General features: G+C 49.3%; 1 protein-coding gene across 2 annotated transcripts in view; it reads right to left on the bottom strand.

Moving 5' to 3' along the window:
- Window positions 1-17308, bottom strand: part of RNFT2 (ring finger protein, transmembrane 2) — a 70036-nt gene that overhangs the window by 9103 nt on the left and 43625 nt on the right. For both annotated transcript variants that reach the window (XM_042910834.1, XM_042910835.1), the window contains exons 8-10: window positions 5705-5854; window positions 4334-4399; window positions 4104-4205 (exon numbers count right to left, since the gene is read on the bottom strand). In XM_042910834.1, coding sequence (XP_042766768.1) covers window positions 4104-4205; window positions 4334-4399; window positions 5705-5854 — 318 coding nt within the window. The remainder of the gene's footprint in view (window positions 1-4103; window positions 4206-4333; window positions 4400-5704; window positions 5855-17308) is intronic.

Below are 17308 nucleotides of genomic sequence, written 5' to 3'. Positions count from 1 at the left end.
CATCCATCTATCCATCCATCCATCCATCCATCCATCTCCATCCCAACCACCCATCGATCTATCCATCTATCCATCCATCTCCATCCCAACCATCCAACCATCCATCCATCCATCTCCATCCCACCCATCCATCTCCATCCCACCCATCCATCCATCCATCTCCATCCCACCTATCCATCTATCCATCCATCTGTCCATCTATCCATCCATCCATCCATCCATCCATCCATCTATCCATCCATCCATTCATCCATCTCCATCCCACCCATCCATCCATCCATCTCCATCCCACCTATCCATCTATCCATCCATCTGTCCATCTATCCATCCATCCATCCATCCATCCATCTATCCATCCATCCATTCATCCATCTCCATCCCATCCATCCATCCATCTATCCATCCATCCATCCATCCATCCATCCATCTATCCATCTATCCATCCATCTCCATCCCATCCATCCATCCATCTATCCATCCATCCATCCATCCATCCATCCATCCAGTATTTACTGAGTCAGTACTGTGATTCTGCTGCTAACAAGACAGACATGGTCACCACTCTCAAGTGGCCTATGCTTTAGCGAAGAGGAGACAGACCTTACACAAACAGTTGCCCAGTTAACTAGCTGACAACTGGGATAACTGCTATGAGGGAAAAACACAAGGATCTCTGGGAACATACCACTGGGAGCACCAGCTAGTCTGAGGAAGCAGAATCAGGGAAGACTCTGACTAAGGAAGAAGCACTAGACTCATTCATTCATTCAAAGCACTTAGGAATGAACAAGGGAGGCCCTTTTGCCTGTGGAAATCGTCTCCCAGGCCCAGCTCACGGCAGCAGAGACTGGTTTGGCCAGGACCGTGGGCTCCAACTGCCACTGGCTGTGGCTGGTGCTCCCGGATCTGGGACAGCCCTCACAAGAATGTGAATCAAGTTTTGGGAAGATGTCATGGCACAAGGAGAAGAATGGGAGAGAAATAAACACACCAAGGCTGGGAGAGATTGCCAGAAAGAAGCAAGACTTGCCCGTTGACATCAACATCAAGTTATCACTGCCACTGAAAAGGTTCTACAGATGGGCTCTGAACCACAGGAGAAAGGTGCTCGTAATTAGGGAGATGCAGATTGAAACTTCACCGAGATAGTGTTTGTCACCTGCTGGGTTGGCAAGGCTCAGAAAAGGCTTGTGTTGGTAAGTGAGGGGAGCCAGAGGTCATGTCTCGCTCTGCCCTGGGAGCGTAAATGGATACACTCTTTATGAAGGGCAATTTAACAATATCTGTCAAAACTGGATACCCTTTGACCTAGTAATTCCACCAGGAGGAATTTCTCCTACCAAGGGCTCGCACAGGTGGGAAGTGGACTGTGTGCCAATAAGAGCAGGGAGTTCATTGAAGCCTGACCACGTGCCAGGACGTAGTCCTAGAAGCTTGAATTAACTCATTCAATCAACACGATGGGCCCAGGTAGGTACTATAGATCTCCCCATTTCTGACCTCTCATGACAGCCATTGTAATAACATCATTGTAATAACAGAAGCTTCTAAGCTATGAAATGCCCTTCCATAGGAGAAAGACAAAACAAAGGGTGGTCCGTCCGTGAAATGGGACGATCTGCAAAGAAGGACCGATCTCTTAAGAGTTTCAAGTCAAAGAGGAAAGATGCAGAACACAGCTTGGGTAGGATATGCTACAATGTAGCATTGTTGTTTTTTTTTTTTCCTTTTTTTTTTTTTTTTTAAGTAGGCTTCATGCCCAGTGCAGAGCTCAACACGGGGCTTGAATTCACGACCCTGAGATCAAGACCTGAACTGAGATCAAGAGTCGGACGCTTAACAGACTGAGCCACCCAGGTGTTCCAATGTAGGTCTTTCTGAAAAAGACGTGTGTGTGTGTGTGTGTGTGTGTTTAAATTCTATAAAGCATCTCTACAAAGATATAAAGGGGAGCTGGGGAAGGGTAGGGGGCTGGTCACTATTCCCCTTCTTGTATCTTTATTTAAAATTTTTTTTCTTTGTTAATTTTTTTTGTTTATTTTTGAGAGAGAGAGAGAGAGAGAGAGAGAGAGAGAGAGAGAGAAACAGCGCGAGCAGGGGAGGGGCAGAGAGAGAATCCGAAGCAGGCTCCAGGCTCTGAGCTATGAGCACAGAGCCTGATGCAGGGCTTGAACTCACAGACCCGGAGATCATGACCTGAGCCAAAGCTGGACACTTAACCAACTGAGCCACCCAGGGGCCCCTTGTATCTTTAAAGTATTAAAAAAAATAAACTTTTGTGGCGTCTGGGTGGCTCAGTCGGTTAAGCGGCCAACTTTGGCTCAGGTCATGATCTTGCGGTTCAGGACTCTGAGTGCTACGTAGCGCTGTCTGCTGTCAGCACAAATCCCACTTTAAAAAAAATACAACTTATTGTCAAATAGGCTAATATGCAGTGTGTATGCTCTTGGTTTTTGGGGTAGATTCCCGTGGTTCATCGCTTACATACAACACCCAGTGCTCATCCCAACAAGTACCCTCCTCAATGCCCATCGCCCATTTTCCTCTCTCCCCCAACCCCCCATCAACCCTCAGATTGTTCTCTGTATTTAAGATTCTCTTCTGGTTAGCACAAACCCCACTTTGGATCCTCTGTCCCCAGCCCTCCATCCCCCGCCCCCCGCTTGTTCTCTTTCTCCCCCTCTCTCTCAGAATAAACTTTAAAAAAATAAAAAAAATAACTTTTAACCTTGGTATAATTTTAGACTCGCATAAAAGTTGCCAAGATGGTGTAGAGACTCCTCATACAGCTCCTCACCAAGTTTCAGTTCCCCCATATCATCATCTTGCTTTACTGTGTGGTACATTTGTCAAAGCCGAGAAGCCCCCCATGGATATATTACCAATCACAGAACTCTGGACTTATCTGGATCTCATCAAACCAGTTTCCCTACTCATGCTCTTTGTCTGTTCCAGGATCCAACCTGCTGCATTAAGTTCCTGCGACTTCCTACTCATGCATTCCTCGGTTTGAATTTTGAATCATGCAAATATATTCTCCATTTAAAAATAAAATGAAAGGAAAAACAAACAAACAAAACCTCCTAACATCCCCAAACAGCAAAATAATCAGGAATTCTGCTGATGCCAAAACCTTCACCTCCCACCCTCTCACCCCCGGAAGGTCCTGGTGGCTGCAGAAGTGGGGGCAGGGAGGGAGGGTTCATCCACGCTCCCGTTTCTTCCAGTGGGCAGGCTGTGCCTCCCGCAAAAAGCCTTCCTGAGGTAGAACTCATTGCTCTCTGTCCTGGTCCCCCGGGAAGCTGCATGAATCTCTCTTACACAGCACTTATCACTGCCTGCCTTGTTTCATAGTTATTTATGTATGTGTCTGTCTCCCCACGGGGACCGTGAGCTTCCAGAGGAGGGAACAGGGTCTGTGTGCCCTCTGTCTCCCCTCTCTGGTACCTGACAGGATACTTTGACTCCTATGCACTTGCCGAATTGACATCTTAGCCCCTTGATGTCAGGAGGAGGAGCAGGGGTATGTTTAGGGAGTTCAACATGGGTTGCTATGGGTTGGTGACCCACAATTCAAAATGAGAACAAACAGTAATGGTAATTACAACGAGGATAGTAATTACAACCAGAGGATTTTTTATGGGCGAACAATTCAAATTTAGCTCTTTCTCAGATGATCTCGTTAATTCCTAACAATAGCTCTATGAAGTAGGCATTATGATGCCCATTGTATAAATGAGAAAAACCAAGGCTCAGGGGGAGACGGAGTGATCCCCCTACAGGGTCCGCAGTGCAGCTGGGATTCTCACTCAGGACATTGTGACGCTACACCATACTGAATTTTTCATTTTTGACACTCGGCTGATGAGACCAAGGCTCAGACAGGTGACGTAACCTGCCCAGGGCCACCCACCTCGTAAGAGGCAGACCTGAGGTCTGAACCAGGTCTGACCGACTCCAGCCTTGACCACACTGTTCCCAAAGACCCATCTCAGAGCCCTGAGGTTTGGTCATGGGAGAGGCACATGGGACTTCTGCGTGGGACAGGGCCCCAGAGGTCCCCCCAGCCTCAGTCCCCGATGGCTCCGCCCAGCCCTGCTTACCTGGCACATGAGGACCAGAGGCTCCCGGAACTCAGCCTGGCAGATGGCGCAGATATCGCCGGCTTCTGTGCATTGCTGCCCAGTGGCCCGGACTCCGTAATTCTGTTTAAAGGAGGAGACAGAGGTAAACTCAGCTGTGGATCCTCACCGGACACCCGCAGAAGCACTGTGAGCTGTTTCCAGCTCGTGGCTCCTTCGTCTTCAGTTGGGGCCATTTGAAGTCAACTCACCTGAGAGGTGCAGAGAAGCTTCAGGGCTTTCCTGACTCCGCCCACACGGCCACAGATGTCGAAAGACTGAAAAGAGAGCAGGGTGATGGCTGAAAAGTCTCCAAGGGTTGTTCAGGACCTCTCTTACCACTCCTGAACCATCCCCACTGACCCCTCATCTTTGACTGTGGACATTTTCAGGGCACTCTGTCCCACTTGGAGCTCCTCATTTCTACCAGTTTTGCTTGGCATTCGTCTTGCTGCCTTACGTCAACAGTTTCCCTTGCTTCCTGGACCAGGAGAGTGAATACATGGCAGGCATACTGCCTTTTCCCCTGCCAAGCCCAGCACAGGCATTGCTAATTGATCACAGCACTCTTCTTCTGAGCCAGCACTCCAGTCAGCCACTGCCAGTCGATCAGGATCGGCAGGCAACAGAAGTCCCCAGTGGCTGATGGGGCACGGACTGCCTGGCTAGTCCTGCTGGGGGGAAGGGGAGGGGAGGGGAGGAGGGGGAGGGGAGGGGAGAACACGTGGATTCCCCCAGGATTCTCTAGAGCCAGAAACAGAGAAGGAAGAAGGAAGAGGAGGATGTCTTTATGCCTGGGGTGGGGAGGGAAACCTGATTTGTACCCGTGATGGAAAGAGAAGCCCTGTATCCTGACTGTAGGCATGAGGGCGTGCGGTTGAAGAAGAATGGAAACAAGTCTGGGGGCGCATCTGGGGTAAGAGGTCCAGGCTTTGGAAGCCGACTGCCTGGCTTCGACCCTCACTCCGTGGTCTGTAGCTGAGTGACGCCGAGCGAGTTGCTGCTCTCTGAGTCCCCATCTCCTCGCCCGTAACACGGGAGTCATAATGGAAATGTGTGAATGGAGAGCACACGGTGAGCTTTATGGGCAAGAAACGAGGGTGGATTTAACCGCAAAAAGGAATGAAGTATCGATATATGCTACGACGTGGGTGGACCTCAGACACATGATGCTAAAGTGAAAGGAGCCAGACACGGAAAGACCACACAGTGTAGGATTCCATTTATATGAAGTGTCCACAATAGGGGAGTCCACAGAGACAGAGAGCAGACTGCCGGTTGCCAGCGGCTGGGGGAGGGTAGCAGGCAGGAACGGGAGGGACGGCTTAATGGGCATAGGGTTTCTTTTGGGGGTGATGAGAATGTCTTAGAACTAGACGTGGAGGGGGCACAGCCCTGTGAAGCGGCTCAGTGTCACTGTACCCCGTAAGATGGTTAGTGGTTAATTTTGTGTTGTGTGAATTTTACCTCCATTAAAAGAAAAAAAAGATGCCAAGCTCCCCACTTGCCGCCACCCCCCCGAAACCCAGCAAATGCACGGATCCTCTTCGGGCCAGCCCTCCAGCCCCTCGGGCCCACCTCACCTTGCAGAGGCTGTAGAGAACAATCAGGACCCCTCCTAGGAAGTAGCTGTTGGAAGAGTCATCCCCCATGATGTATTTGTACCACAGCTGGATGGGGACAAGTGATCGGAACAGCTGGCTCAACTCCTCGATGACCAGATAGAACTTTCCCTGCAACCGCACAGAAAGCATCAATTATTATTAGCTGTAAAGACCCAAAGGAGGCAGCCGGGGGTCCCCCAGCCTGGGCAGTAATGACGTTCCAGGTCACAAGCAGGCCATTAATCAGCTTTGGAAAGCACTCAGACCGGCTCCTAATGGGTTTGCGATATGGCCGGGGAGAGGTGGCCCCTGCCCGCCGGCCTCACCCGCTGCCCACCAGCCCCGAGGACCAAAGCTCTGAGGACTGCATTTCAAGGAGGGAGAAACTGGACACTCCTGTTGGGGGTTGCAGTGTGGGTCACTCCCTTGTGCCTGCTGTGGCTTTGGGGGCACAGTCCCTGGCCCTGCACACAGATCGCCCTTGTCTCGAGGGCGGACTAGGGCATCTCGGGTGCCTGCCCTCAGGGGCACGGGCAGGATGGACCACAGGAGGCAGGTAAGGGCGGGTCTAGAGGTGGAGGAGGATGGCTTCTGGGCAAAGAAGAGACACTTGGGATTCAGACGGGGCTGGGTTTGAAGCTTATGTCACTGCCAGTTCGTGAGCCCCAGCTTCCTTATCAACAGAATGGGAACCACAACTCCTTTCTTACAGGGTGGCTCTGAAGGTTCCCGGAGAGAAATGGGAAAAGCGCCTAGCACTGTGCCTGGCACAGAGCAGTACTCCTCAAATTCTATTTCCCTTCTTCCCTCTGCCCTTGGACAAGTCCCTCAAGCTTTCTGTGGCCTGTGCTATGAAATGAGATGAAAATAACCCCACCCTGCTGGGGATAATAAAGTTAAACACACACCTACTTATGACCCAGCAACTCCGCTTCCAGGTATGTACCCGAGAGAAATGAAAATATGCATCTGCTTGTACACAAATGTTCATACAGCAGCTCTATTCATAATACCCCCAAACTGGAAACAGCCCAAATGCCCATCAGTGGAAGAATGGATAAACAAATTGTGGTATATCTGTACGATAGAACGCCACTCAGCAATAAACATGACTAAATGACTGATATACACAACAGTGTGGATGAATCCCACGTGCATTAGGCCCAGTCGAAAGAGACTGTTGATACGAGAAAATATACTGTACAATTCTCATTTCTGTGAAATCCTGGAACAGGTTAACACTAACCTGCAGTGACAGAAATCAGATCAGGGGCTGCCTGGGGTGAGGAGGAGGGGACTGCAAGGGGCATCTAGGAATTTGGGGGAGCAGATAGAGCTATTTTGCATTGCAGTTGGGAGGGTGATTACACAAGTGTACATTCTTGCCAAAACTCACTGAAATATATGCTTCAAATCTGCATGTTTTGTATTTAAATTACACCTCAGTAAAGCTGATTAAAACAAATCAACATAGAAAGAAGCAACCAACCCTGCCCCAGGCATGCACAGCCTTAAAAAGGTGAATAGCATTTGCTCCAGTGATCCTAGTTTTAGGAATTTATTCTAACAAAATAATCAGGGATGTGTGTTGAGATGTGCCAGCAGGAACAGGTGCTGCAGCTGTCTTTGGTTCTTTGTAACAGTACAAACAGAGACAAGTAACAAACTAAATGCACCGTGAGAGAGTCTGGTTAAGAGAGAGATCTACAATGGAAAGCTGAACCGCCTTTCAAACATTATCCTGAAAAAGAGCAACTTTACCATGAAGAAACCCAGCACATAATACCCCGAGTGATCAAGGTTTACTCCAGCAGCAGTAAGTTAGTTACATGGACAGGCTGGACCCCAGCTGTGAGGCACTGAGAAGAACATAGTATCGCTTTTGTGTTTATTCTGCAACAATTTATAAAACCTCAGTGGAGTCATGAACTAACAAGCGACACATCCAAATTGAGGGGCATTCTTTTTTTTCCTTCTAATTATTATTGTTTAAAATTTATTTTTTTTTTTTTTTTTTTTTTTTTAAATTTTTTTTTTCAACTTTTTTTTTTTTTTTTTTTTTTTTTTTTTTTTGGGACAGAGAGAGACAGAGCATGAACGGGGGAGGGGCAGAGAGAGAGGGAGACACAGAATCGGAAGCAGGCTCCAGGCTCCGAGCCATCAGCCCAGAGCCTGACGCGGGGCTCGAACTCACGGACCGTGAGATCGTGACCTGGCTGAAGTCGGACGCTTAACCGACTGCGCCACCCAGGCGCCCCTATTGTTTAAAATTTAAAAAAAAATGTTTATTTATTTTTGAGACAGAGAGAGACAGAGCATGAACAGGGGGAGGGGCAGAGAGAGAGACAGGGAGGCACAGAATCCAAAGCAGGCTCCAAGCTCTGAGCTGTCAGCACAGAGCCTGACACGGGGCTCGAACTCACGTGAGATCATGACCTGAGCCGAAGTTGGACGCTTAACCGACTGAGCCACCCAGGCGCCCCTAATTATTATTGTTTTAAATTAATTAATTTATTTTTGAGAAAGAGAGAGCAAGAGTGAGTGAGCATGAGCAGGGGAGGGGCAGAGAGATAGAGAGACAGAGATGAGAGAATCCCAAGCAGGGTCCACCTGTCAGCACAGAGCCCGACAGGAGGGGTAGGGTTGGGGGTGGGGGCTCAGTCTCATCAACTGTGAGAACATGACCTGAGCCAAAGTCGAGTTGGATGCTTCACCGACTAAGCCACCCTGGTGCTCCAAATCAAGTGGCATTCTATAAAAGAAATGTCCGGCACTCTTCAAAAGCCTCAAGGTCACAAAAGACAAAGGTAAGATCAAGGCATTGTCAGATTGGAGAGGATTAAGGAGATATGACAGATGGATCCAATGTAGGATCTGGGATTCACTGACCCTATTAGTGAGACAAACTGGCAAAATCTGGTAAGATTTGTAGTTCAGTTAATAGCGATGGCAATGACGTTAATTTCTCGGCTTTGCTAATTGTACTGTGGTTGCACTAGATGTTAACATTAGGGGGAGCTGGGTGAAGGGTTTGTGGGAACTCTCAGTACTATTTTGTAAGTACAACTCGTAAGTCTAAACTTTCAAAATTAAAAGGTAAAAAGTCATCCTGGTGAAGACTATCTATTCACTCAAGGAAATGTTCACATTATAGTCCCGAGTGGAAAGGAGACAGAATGAAGAAACACTTGTTTCCTTTGTGTTTTCCTGTTTTTTCCATTTTTTTTTTTTTATATTGAGCATATGATATGTTTACATTGGAGGGGTAAAAAGGTTACAAAAAGATGTTGCGTATCCATCAAATGGATGATGTCTGAGATGAGGGTAGAAACTTTATATCCATCTTGCTAAATTCCATCTTGTTGGGCCTAGGAAGGGGACCTCTTGAAGCAGATGTGCCCACATCTGCTAAGGACCAAGGAAGGGCATCCAATTGTCCATTCATCCCAATGCCTGACCTTTGTGACTGTTTGGCTGAGTCCTTGTTGTGAGGGTCCTCTACCCCCTCCAGACTCCCACCAGCCCCTGACCCATGGATATATTCCCTTCTGGAGAATGCTGGTTCCCTCTGTAGCCTTTAGGAAGGCAGAGGTGACTGGGGAGCAGAGATATGGGGGATGGCCACCATGTTTGTTTTACATGCCAATGGCATGGTGGAAGAGGGAACAATGGGACAGCTCAGTGGATGGCTAGGGCTACTCAGGCTCTGCCCTTGTCCTGACAGCAGCCCCCAGGCTCTGCTGAATACCCATGCATGTCTAAGCTTTGTTTTCCTGCACCACCTCAACCTCAGCTGCCCTATGCTTCCCTCGTTGCATCTAACTGCTCTCACCCAGGGTCTCTCAACTACTCCATGTTCCATCTCATTCTGGGTCAACACTCCAGTCTCTCCCAACACCTCACCTTAATTTGCTCTTGTCACTCCTCCTTGAATTCAGTGAACCCGCAGAGAATTCTCCTTTCCTTTCGTCCTCTCCTCCTTCTCCCCCATCCATGGATCCATTGATGTATCCACCCATCTTTCCTTTCTCCCTTCCTTCCCTCCTTCTTTCCCTTCCATCCACCAATTCCCTCCCCCCACCTTCCATTACTGGACACCCACTATGTACTAGACACAGCACTAGGCTCTGGTGATACTAAGATGACTAAGACCTTGTCCTTGTCCTCAGGGAGCTCACTACCTAATGAGTAAGACAGACACTAGGCAAATCATTATAATATAGTGTGGTACAAGTTTGCTAGAGCTGACCATGAGGGGGCCCCAGAATCGAGGTATGGGGGTGGGAGTGGGTGTAGAGATGTGATTAGGCAAGTCTTTTGAGAGAAGCTATCATTTAAGCTGATCATGGGGTGCCTGGGTGGCTCAGTTGGTTAAGTGTCTGACTTCAGCTCAGGTCATGATGTCACCATTGTGGGTTTGAGCCCTGTGTTGGGCTCTGTGCTGACAGCTCAGAGCCTGGAGCCTGCTTCAGATTCTGTGTCTCCCTCTCTCTCTCTCTCTCTCTCTCTCTCTCTCTGCTCCTCCCCTGCTCTCTCTCTCTCAAAAATAAATAAACATTAAAAAAAAAAAGTTCATTTAAGCTGATCTTGAAAGCCTTGCTACTCAAGGCTTGTAGTCCCTCAATGGACAGCGTCACCACCATCTGGGAGCTTGTTAGAAATGCAGAATCGCAGACCTCACCCCAGACCTGCTGAGACACAATCTCCATTTTCAGTTTCCCAGGTGATCTCTGTGCACATAAAGTTTGAAAAGCACGGTTTATTGAATAAGAAGCAGAATGATGAAGGAAATGTGAGGAGGATGAGGGAAGGCAGGTGTTCCAGAAGCCCCAAGGTGACAGAAAGGACAGTCAGTGCCCCCCCCCCCACCCCCACCCTGTGCCATCTTGGTGGGCAGCCTCCTGCTCTGTCAGCCTGGCCTCACAGTGGGTGAGGACACAGCCACCTCATGAAAGGTCCTGTGTCCCTGTGTCTCTGGAAAACCCCGCAGGATGGCATCGGGCTGACTCTGGGGACAGGCTCTGCTGTCTCCTCTCTGGCAGATCTTGTACAACCAGACTGGCTCGGTGGTTAAGAATGCTGCGTTGGAAGCCAGACAGCCTGGGGTCAGGCCCAGTCACCCACCACCTTCTTACTACTGCCTTTATTCAGCTTTGGTCATCGTCTTTGGATCTCCAATTCTCAGGCTCTGTTAGCCACGGGCTGGTTCCCTGGTCCAGATCCCCAAGCTTCCCACTTGCCCACGAGTGGGTCTGGATCAGAGGTTGACAACATTTTTCCGCAAAGGCCCAGACTGTGAATACTTTGGCTTTGCAGGTCATACGGTCTCTGTGACAACTATATAGGTAAACACACAGGCATGAGTGTGTTCCAAGAACACTTTTATTAATGAAAACAGGTGTCAGGGTCCATGTGACCGGTGGCCTGTGGCTTGCCAACCCCGGTCTAAAACTGTCAGAACCCAGGGGGCACCTGGGCGGCTCAGTCAGTGAAGCATCCCACTCTTGATTTCAGCTCAGGTCATGATTTCTCGATTCGGGAGATCGAGCCCCGTGTTGGGCTCCGCTGCTGACAGCACAGAGCCTGCTTGAGATTCTCTCTCTCTCTGTCTCTCTCTCTCTCTCTCTCCCTCTGCTCTTCCCTATCCTCCAAAAGAAATAAATAAACTTAAGAAAATAAAAATAATAAAATGTCAGAAGCCAGATAAGTCAAACCATGGCAGGGACTCTAACACATCCCCGGAATTTCACAGCATTTTCAGACAGCAGCTTCTTCGCCCTTCCTTCTGTTCCTTTACGATGTAGACCATGCTCTTCCCCTGCAGATGGAGTACTGTCCTCTACTCTTTAGGGAGTGAGCTAACACCTGTTCATCTTCCAGGTCAGCTGTCACGTGCTACGGAAAGACTTCCCTGAGTCCTCCGTTAAATCAGGTACTCCTGTTACACCCACCAAATCACTCCTTTCTGAGCACTTCCCACGATATCTAAGAAACTATGTTAGTGTCTGTCTCTCCCGCTGGACTGGGAGCCCCATAAGCACAGAGATGATTTGGCTCCTGGAGGTCGTGTTCCTGGCATCTAACACATAGTAGATGCTTGCTTAATAGCTGGGGACCTTTCTGAAGCTCGAGATTCCACCCTTATTACTCATGTCAGCATCTTGGGTTTACTGATGGAGAAGGAGAGATGGAAGACAGAACTTCTGTTTAGAGGCGAGCACCGATGTCACAGAAAAGAAAATAAAGAGACTTGAGTGCCTGTGTGGCACCCATGCCCAAGGTAGCAATTAGCTGCTGGGGGGCGGGCCACTTGGAGAAGGAGATACAACCACCGGGGAAAACCGGGCATATCCCAGTGAAACCATCTCTCTCTAATTAAGCAGCTTTGTAATTCCAGGTTTCTTAAGCATGTTATTTCTGACGACCACCAAATGGAATGTGTGGTTTCTCTGGGGTGTCAAGGAACGAGGAACGCGATCAGATTGTGAGCCGTCTGGCCCCCCTGCCACCCGTGAGGGAGAACGAGCGAGAATGGGAGCAGACTTCTCTGCTGGGATTCTGATAAAGGGGGGCGGGAGCGGTGGAGACGGGAAGGCGGATTCTGTGCTGGCTTCGTTACTGCTAGGATGGGTGGGGGTTGGGGGGGACACAAAGTGAAATGGGAAACAAGGAAACAACAGAGGCTGACTCTGGAGGGGGAGCTGGTAAATGCAGGAGAGCGGGCTGCTGAGAAGCATAAGAAATGAACAGAGAAAAGGATTTTTGAGAAAGAACCTGGGTGGGGGAGAGGATTTGAAGAACTTTGGGGGTGAGGAGGGAGGGGAGACATAATCAGATAGTCGTTAGCAGTGTTAATGTATAAAGAATGGGTAGACAGGGATGAAAGGTTTTTTTTTTCTGCATCAAAATTCATAACGAATACTGACAGCTTTGCCTGTTTATGACTGTGTTTCATACAGCCTTGTCTCATCTGCAGGAGCAAGGACAGCACAGCAGTTAAGGGAATGGGATCTGGGGCTCCAAGGTCAGGTCTGCCACCTACTAAATTGATTTTAGACAGTAATTTAACCTCTCTGAGCCTCAGTTTCTTCATCTGTAGATGGGGTTGAATACACACACACACACACACACGCATACATGCAGTAGTGTGAGGCAAACCAGGTCTCCATAAACAACAAAATAAGGCCCTGATTTTTGTGTTTGTCAATTTCTGTGGTGTAAATACTCCCACAAGGCCAATTCAAGCTACCAAGGGTTTAACAACTGCTTGCAAGTTTCCTGAAAATTTAACCATTGGCCCTCAGAAGCCAGTGCAACCTGGCTCCAACACACCAAGGTGATCGTGAGAATCACACCAGCAAATAATCCTAACATACAGGTACCCAGGAAGGGCTCCGTGTGTGGTCAGAGCTAGTAACGAATGTCATGATCATCTGAGGATAGGGGCATTATTAACGCCAACTTCTTCTGGAGAGGAGAAATGTCAGGTTCAAAAGAACTAAGGGACACTCGAATGAGGTGAAGTGCTGTCTGGATCTTATGGCAGATAAGAGGTAGATAAGGCCACTGCTTCGTGGCCTTCCTCTTGCAGTCAAGTGTCGTGAGACACCCAAGCTACAAGGAGAGATTTATGTGAAGAGGTCCTACAAAGAGGGAGAGGCTCTGAGACTACAGGTAGGGGCAAGAAGCAAGGAACCCAGCTAACAGTGAGAACTCAGGTCTTGGGTGCAGGACCCTGGGTGGATCATTCCAGCCGCTGCAGCTGAGGCATCACACCTGGGAGTGAAGAAGCCATCTTGGATGGTCTGGCCCCAGCAGAAACCAGCCGGAGACCAGCTGTCCCTGGCGAGCCCTGACAGAACTCCTGACGCAGAATCTTTTCTGCTTTGGGTCCGGCGGGGGTGGTCTGTGAAGTCCAAATCATCTTCATAATAGTACTGACACACATTTGACACTTTTGTGGCTCTCTATCAAGTGTGCAATGGGGTTTTTCCTAAGGCTCATGACATGTGATTTACAACAAATAAAATGCCAGGAGCCGGGTGCCTGAGTGGCTCAGTCAGTTAAGCATCCAACTCTGGTTTTGGCTCAGGTCATGATCCCAGGGTCGTGGGATCGAGCCTAAGTCAGGCTCCGCACTGGGCATGGAGCCTGCTTGAGATTCTCTCTCTTCCTCTGCCCCCTCCTCTGCTTGCACACAAACACACACACACTCTCTCTCTCTTAAAAAAAAAAGGGGGGCGCCTGGGTGGCTCAGTCGGTTAAGCGTCTGACTTCGGCTCAGGTCATGATCTCACAGTCGGTGAGTTCGAGCCCCACGTAGGGCTCTGTGCCTACAGCTCAGAGCCTGGAGCCTGCTTCAGATTCTGTGTCCCCCTCTCTCTCCGCTCCACCCCTGCTTGTGCTCTGTCTCTGTCTTTCAAAAATGAATAAACATTTAAAAAAAAAGTTTAAGTAATCTCTACACCCCACGGGGGGCTCGAACTCACCACCCCGAGATCAAGAGTCACATGCTCCTCTGACTGAGCAAGCCAGATGCCCCCCAAAAGGTCACAGTTTTAATTTCTAGGACAGTGAATGTGGATAGCTGTAACTCATGCAAACAGAAGTTGCTTAGGGTCCTTAATACTTTTTTTAAAAAGTGTCAAGAGGACCCGAGTCTAAAACATTTGAAAACCCCTGAGAAGCACCTGGCACAGAGTGAGTGTTCAGTCACTGACTATTACGTGTTTCTTGGAGTAGGCTGTGAGCTTCGTGAGTGTCGAGAACCCTAGCTTGTTTAGCATCTTTCCCCTACGCCTTGTCAGGGTGGGTCTCTAGTGTCTGGCTGTCACCCTATCCTTTCTCACCTACTTCCTTAGTCCTAGAGTCCTCAAATTTGTAACTGGAGGCACAACCACCTTGAACAAAGACTGTACCTCCCAGCTTCCTTTGCATCTAGATGCCACTTTGGTCACTAAGATACAGTATACGTGTCATGTGACTTCAGAGAACCTTTCACTGTATTCTTCCCCCTTTCCTCCATCCTGCTGTCTGGAACTTGGACGTGATGGCTCGTGTTCTAGTTGCCATTTTGGACCATGAGAAGTCCCGCACCCTAGGATTAGTGAAGCAGTGAGCTGGAAGGTGTCACATTACCCAGTTCGGGTTGCTTGCTTTTGGGCTTCACATGAGAAAGAAGTGCACTCTTTTTACATTTAAGCCACTGTTATTTTGAGCTCTTGGCTGTTATTAGCTTATTCCAATTCTAACTAATACAAAGGCCTTGGCATCTAGGAGGTGATCAACGAATGTTTGTTGAATGCATGCATGAGTGAATGAATGAATGAACGAACGAACAAGTGAATGGGTGGGCTAAATGTCTGTGGCCCAAATAGCTAGGTTTTTCACAGGGCTGGCTCAGCTCATAGAGAACCCTAATGCTGAAGGTGCTAGGAACTGAGGCTCTGCGTACATGGAGGGGTTTACAAGATGATGAGGCTAGGAGGAAGGGGGGCTGTCCAGTGACCGCTGGGCTGAGCACACGTGGGAAAGACGCGCAGCGCAGAAAGAAGGAAAGGAGGACTATGGTAACAGGTGGGGGTCCCAGCTCTGCCTCCTCCAAGCTGGTAAGGCCCTGGAGTCTGAGCGAGTACAGTGGTGAAGATGCTCGAGTCCGATGACCTGGCTTGAATTCTGACTGTCTCTTACCGACTGACTTAGGAAGTCACTTCAGCCTTCTATGCTTTAGTCTTCTCGTGGTCAAATGGGGCTAAAGGTAATACATACCTCCGAGGTTTGTGGGAGGATAAACGAGCTAATGCAAGCAAAGCATCGAGTCCAGTGCCTGGCCCATGGGTGCACCACTGCCCCTGCTAGCAGTGTGGTGGGTGTAAAACATCTTTCAGATAAAATGAATTAACTAAGCCTGATTAAATAGGATGACAGTAAATGAGGCAGGCAGGATGGAAAAGAACCGATCTTCATATGTAACCATTTGTAATGTAAAATGGTGTTAAAAGTGCCAAGTGTGAAGTCAGATGGCTGGGGGTGCGTCCTTCGTAAGCTGTGTGGCTTTGGGCAAATTATTCTCCTTCTCTGGGCATCAGTGTTGTTTTGTGTGATGGGGGTGTTAACCCACCTCTAACATCCACACTGCTAAACACTGTTACAAGAACTACTGGTATAAGAGTCTCTATTATAGTGTCACTTTCGGCCATAAGTGACAGAAAGCTAACTTGAAGTAGGTTATAGAAAGATCGTGATGTACTGGGTCACAAAATTGCGAAGGCAGGGGTGGTTCTGGTGCCAGTACAGCTGGGTCCAGGAGTGCCAACAGAGTGGCGTAAGATCTCTATTTCTATAGTTCTTTCCATCTCTCCTCCTCTTTCCCAAATCTCTCGGCTTGTCTCTGCTGCCCTTGTGTGTAAGCTTCATGCATTCCTGCCAAGGACAGGCCCTCTCCAGGTGGTGGTGATGATGATGATGATGATTGTAATTATTACTATTTTTTAGTTCTTACTATGTACTAGGCATCACTCTGTACGCAACACTTTGAGGGAGGTGCTATTAATGCTCCCACTTTACAGATGAGCCAACTGAGGCCTAGAGAGGATAGGTAACCAGTCCCAGGTGACACGGGTAGAAAGTGCTGGATTCAACTATATCTGGTAGGAGAGATGACCAGTGGCAGCCCCAAGCCAACATGCTTACAGCTTCAACTCCAACATGAAGAGAGACCTGTTTCTCCCTGGGTCCATTCACCAAAATGAAAGGGAAGCCTCCATCCTTGGAACCAAGTTCAGAGCCCAAAGGAGGCCACAGGCTTCTATGATTGGCCGGGCCCGGTCACATGGTCAAGGGTGGGCGGGGCGCCGGGACCCAGGGTCCCCTCTGAACCGCAGGGAGAGGGCTAGGAGACTCCCCAAACAGGAAAAGAGCCTCGGGAAAAAGAGGCCAGAGAGCTTTCCCCAAACTAGCACAGAGCCACACGGGGTCCTCCTTGCAAAGCCCTCCTTTCCCGTGGGGGGGAAATAAGCGGGAACTGCAACCAGCCTCCAGGGCCATAGGGGCCCGGGCAAGAGCAAAAGGTCCCCTCAGCCTCCTCTGCGGTTTTCCCGCATTGCTTTGCTCGCCTGCACTGCTGGTTAGCATCTGATCGCCACCTGGACGGGTCGCACTCCCTGCGCCGAAACGGGCGGGCTGGGCCGGCGCGAGGAGCTGAAAACAAAGACTTGTTTTCCTGGGAAGGAGGCCTGTGGTCTGTTATGATGGCAGGCTGCTCGGGGACCGCGGAGCCCTTCAGGGCAAAACAGAGGAACAGCGACCTCTGAAGTGCGGTGCCATCAGCCGAGGGGTGGGCGCGCCCAGTCTTCTCCATCTTGAGAAGGCTGCGGGTGGCGAAGAGCTTGGAAACTGACTTCTAACAGCGTGGCCGTGAGTGGTGGGAGAAAGAAGTGTTGACAGGACTGGGGGCAGAAGGAAGGCTAGAGGCGAGTGCAGGCAGGGAAGAGGGAACGAGGGCAGAAGAAAAGAGGAGAGACAGAAGAAAAAGGACACCCAGGCCCCAGAGACCATTCGAGGAGCGAGGAGCCGAGGAGGAGG

This window comes from Panthera leo, chromosome D3 (assembly GCF_018350215.1).
Source record: "Panthera leo isolate Ple1 chromosome D3, P.leo_Ple1_pat1.1, whole genome shotgun sequence".
Lineage (NCBI taxonomy): Eukaryota > Metazoa > Chordata > Mammalia > Carnivora > Felidae > Panthera > Panthera leo.
The sequence above is the reverse complement of the archived record's forward strand: the minus strand, read 5'-3'. Positions and strand labels throughout refer to the sequence as shown.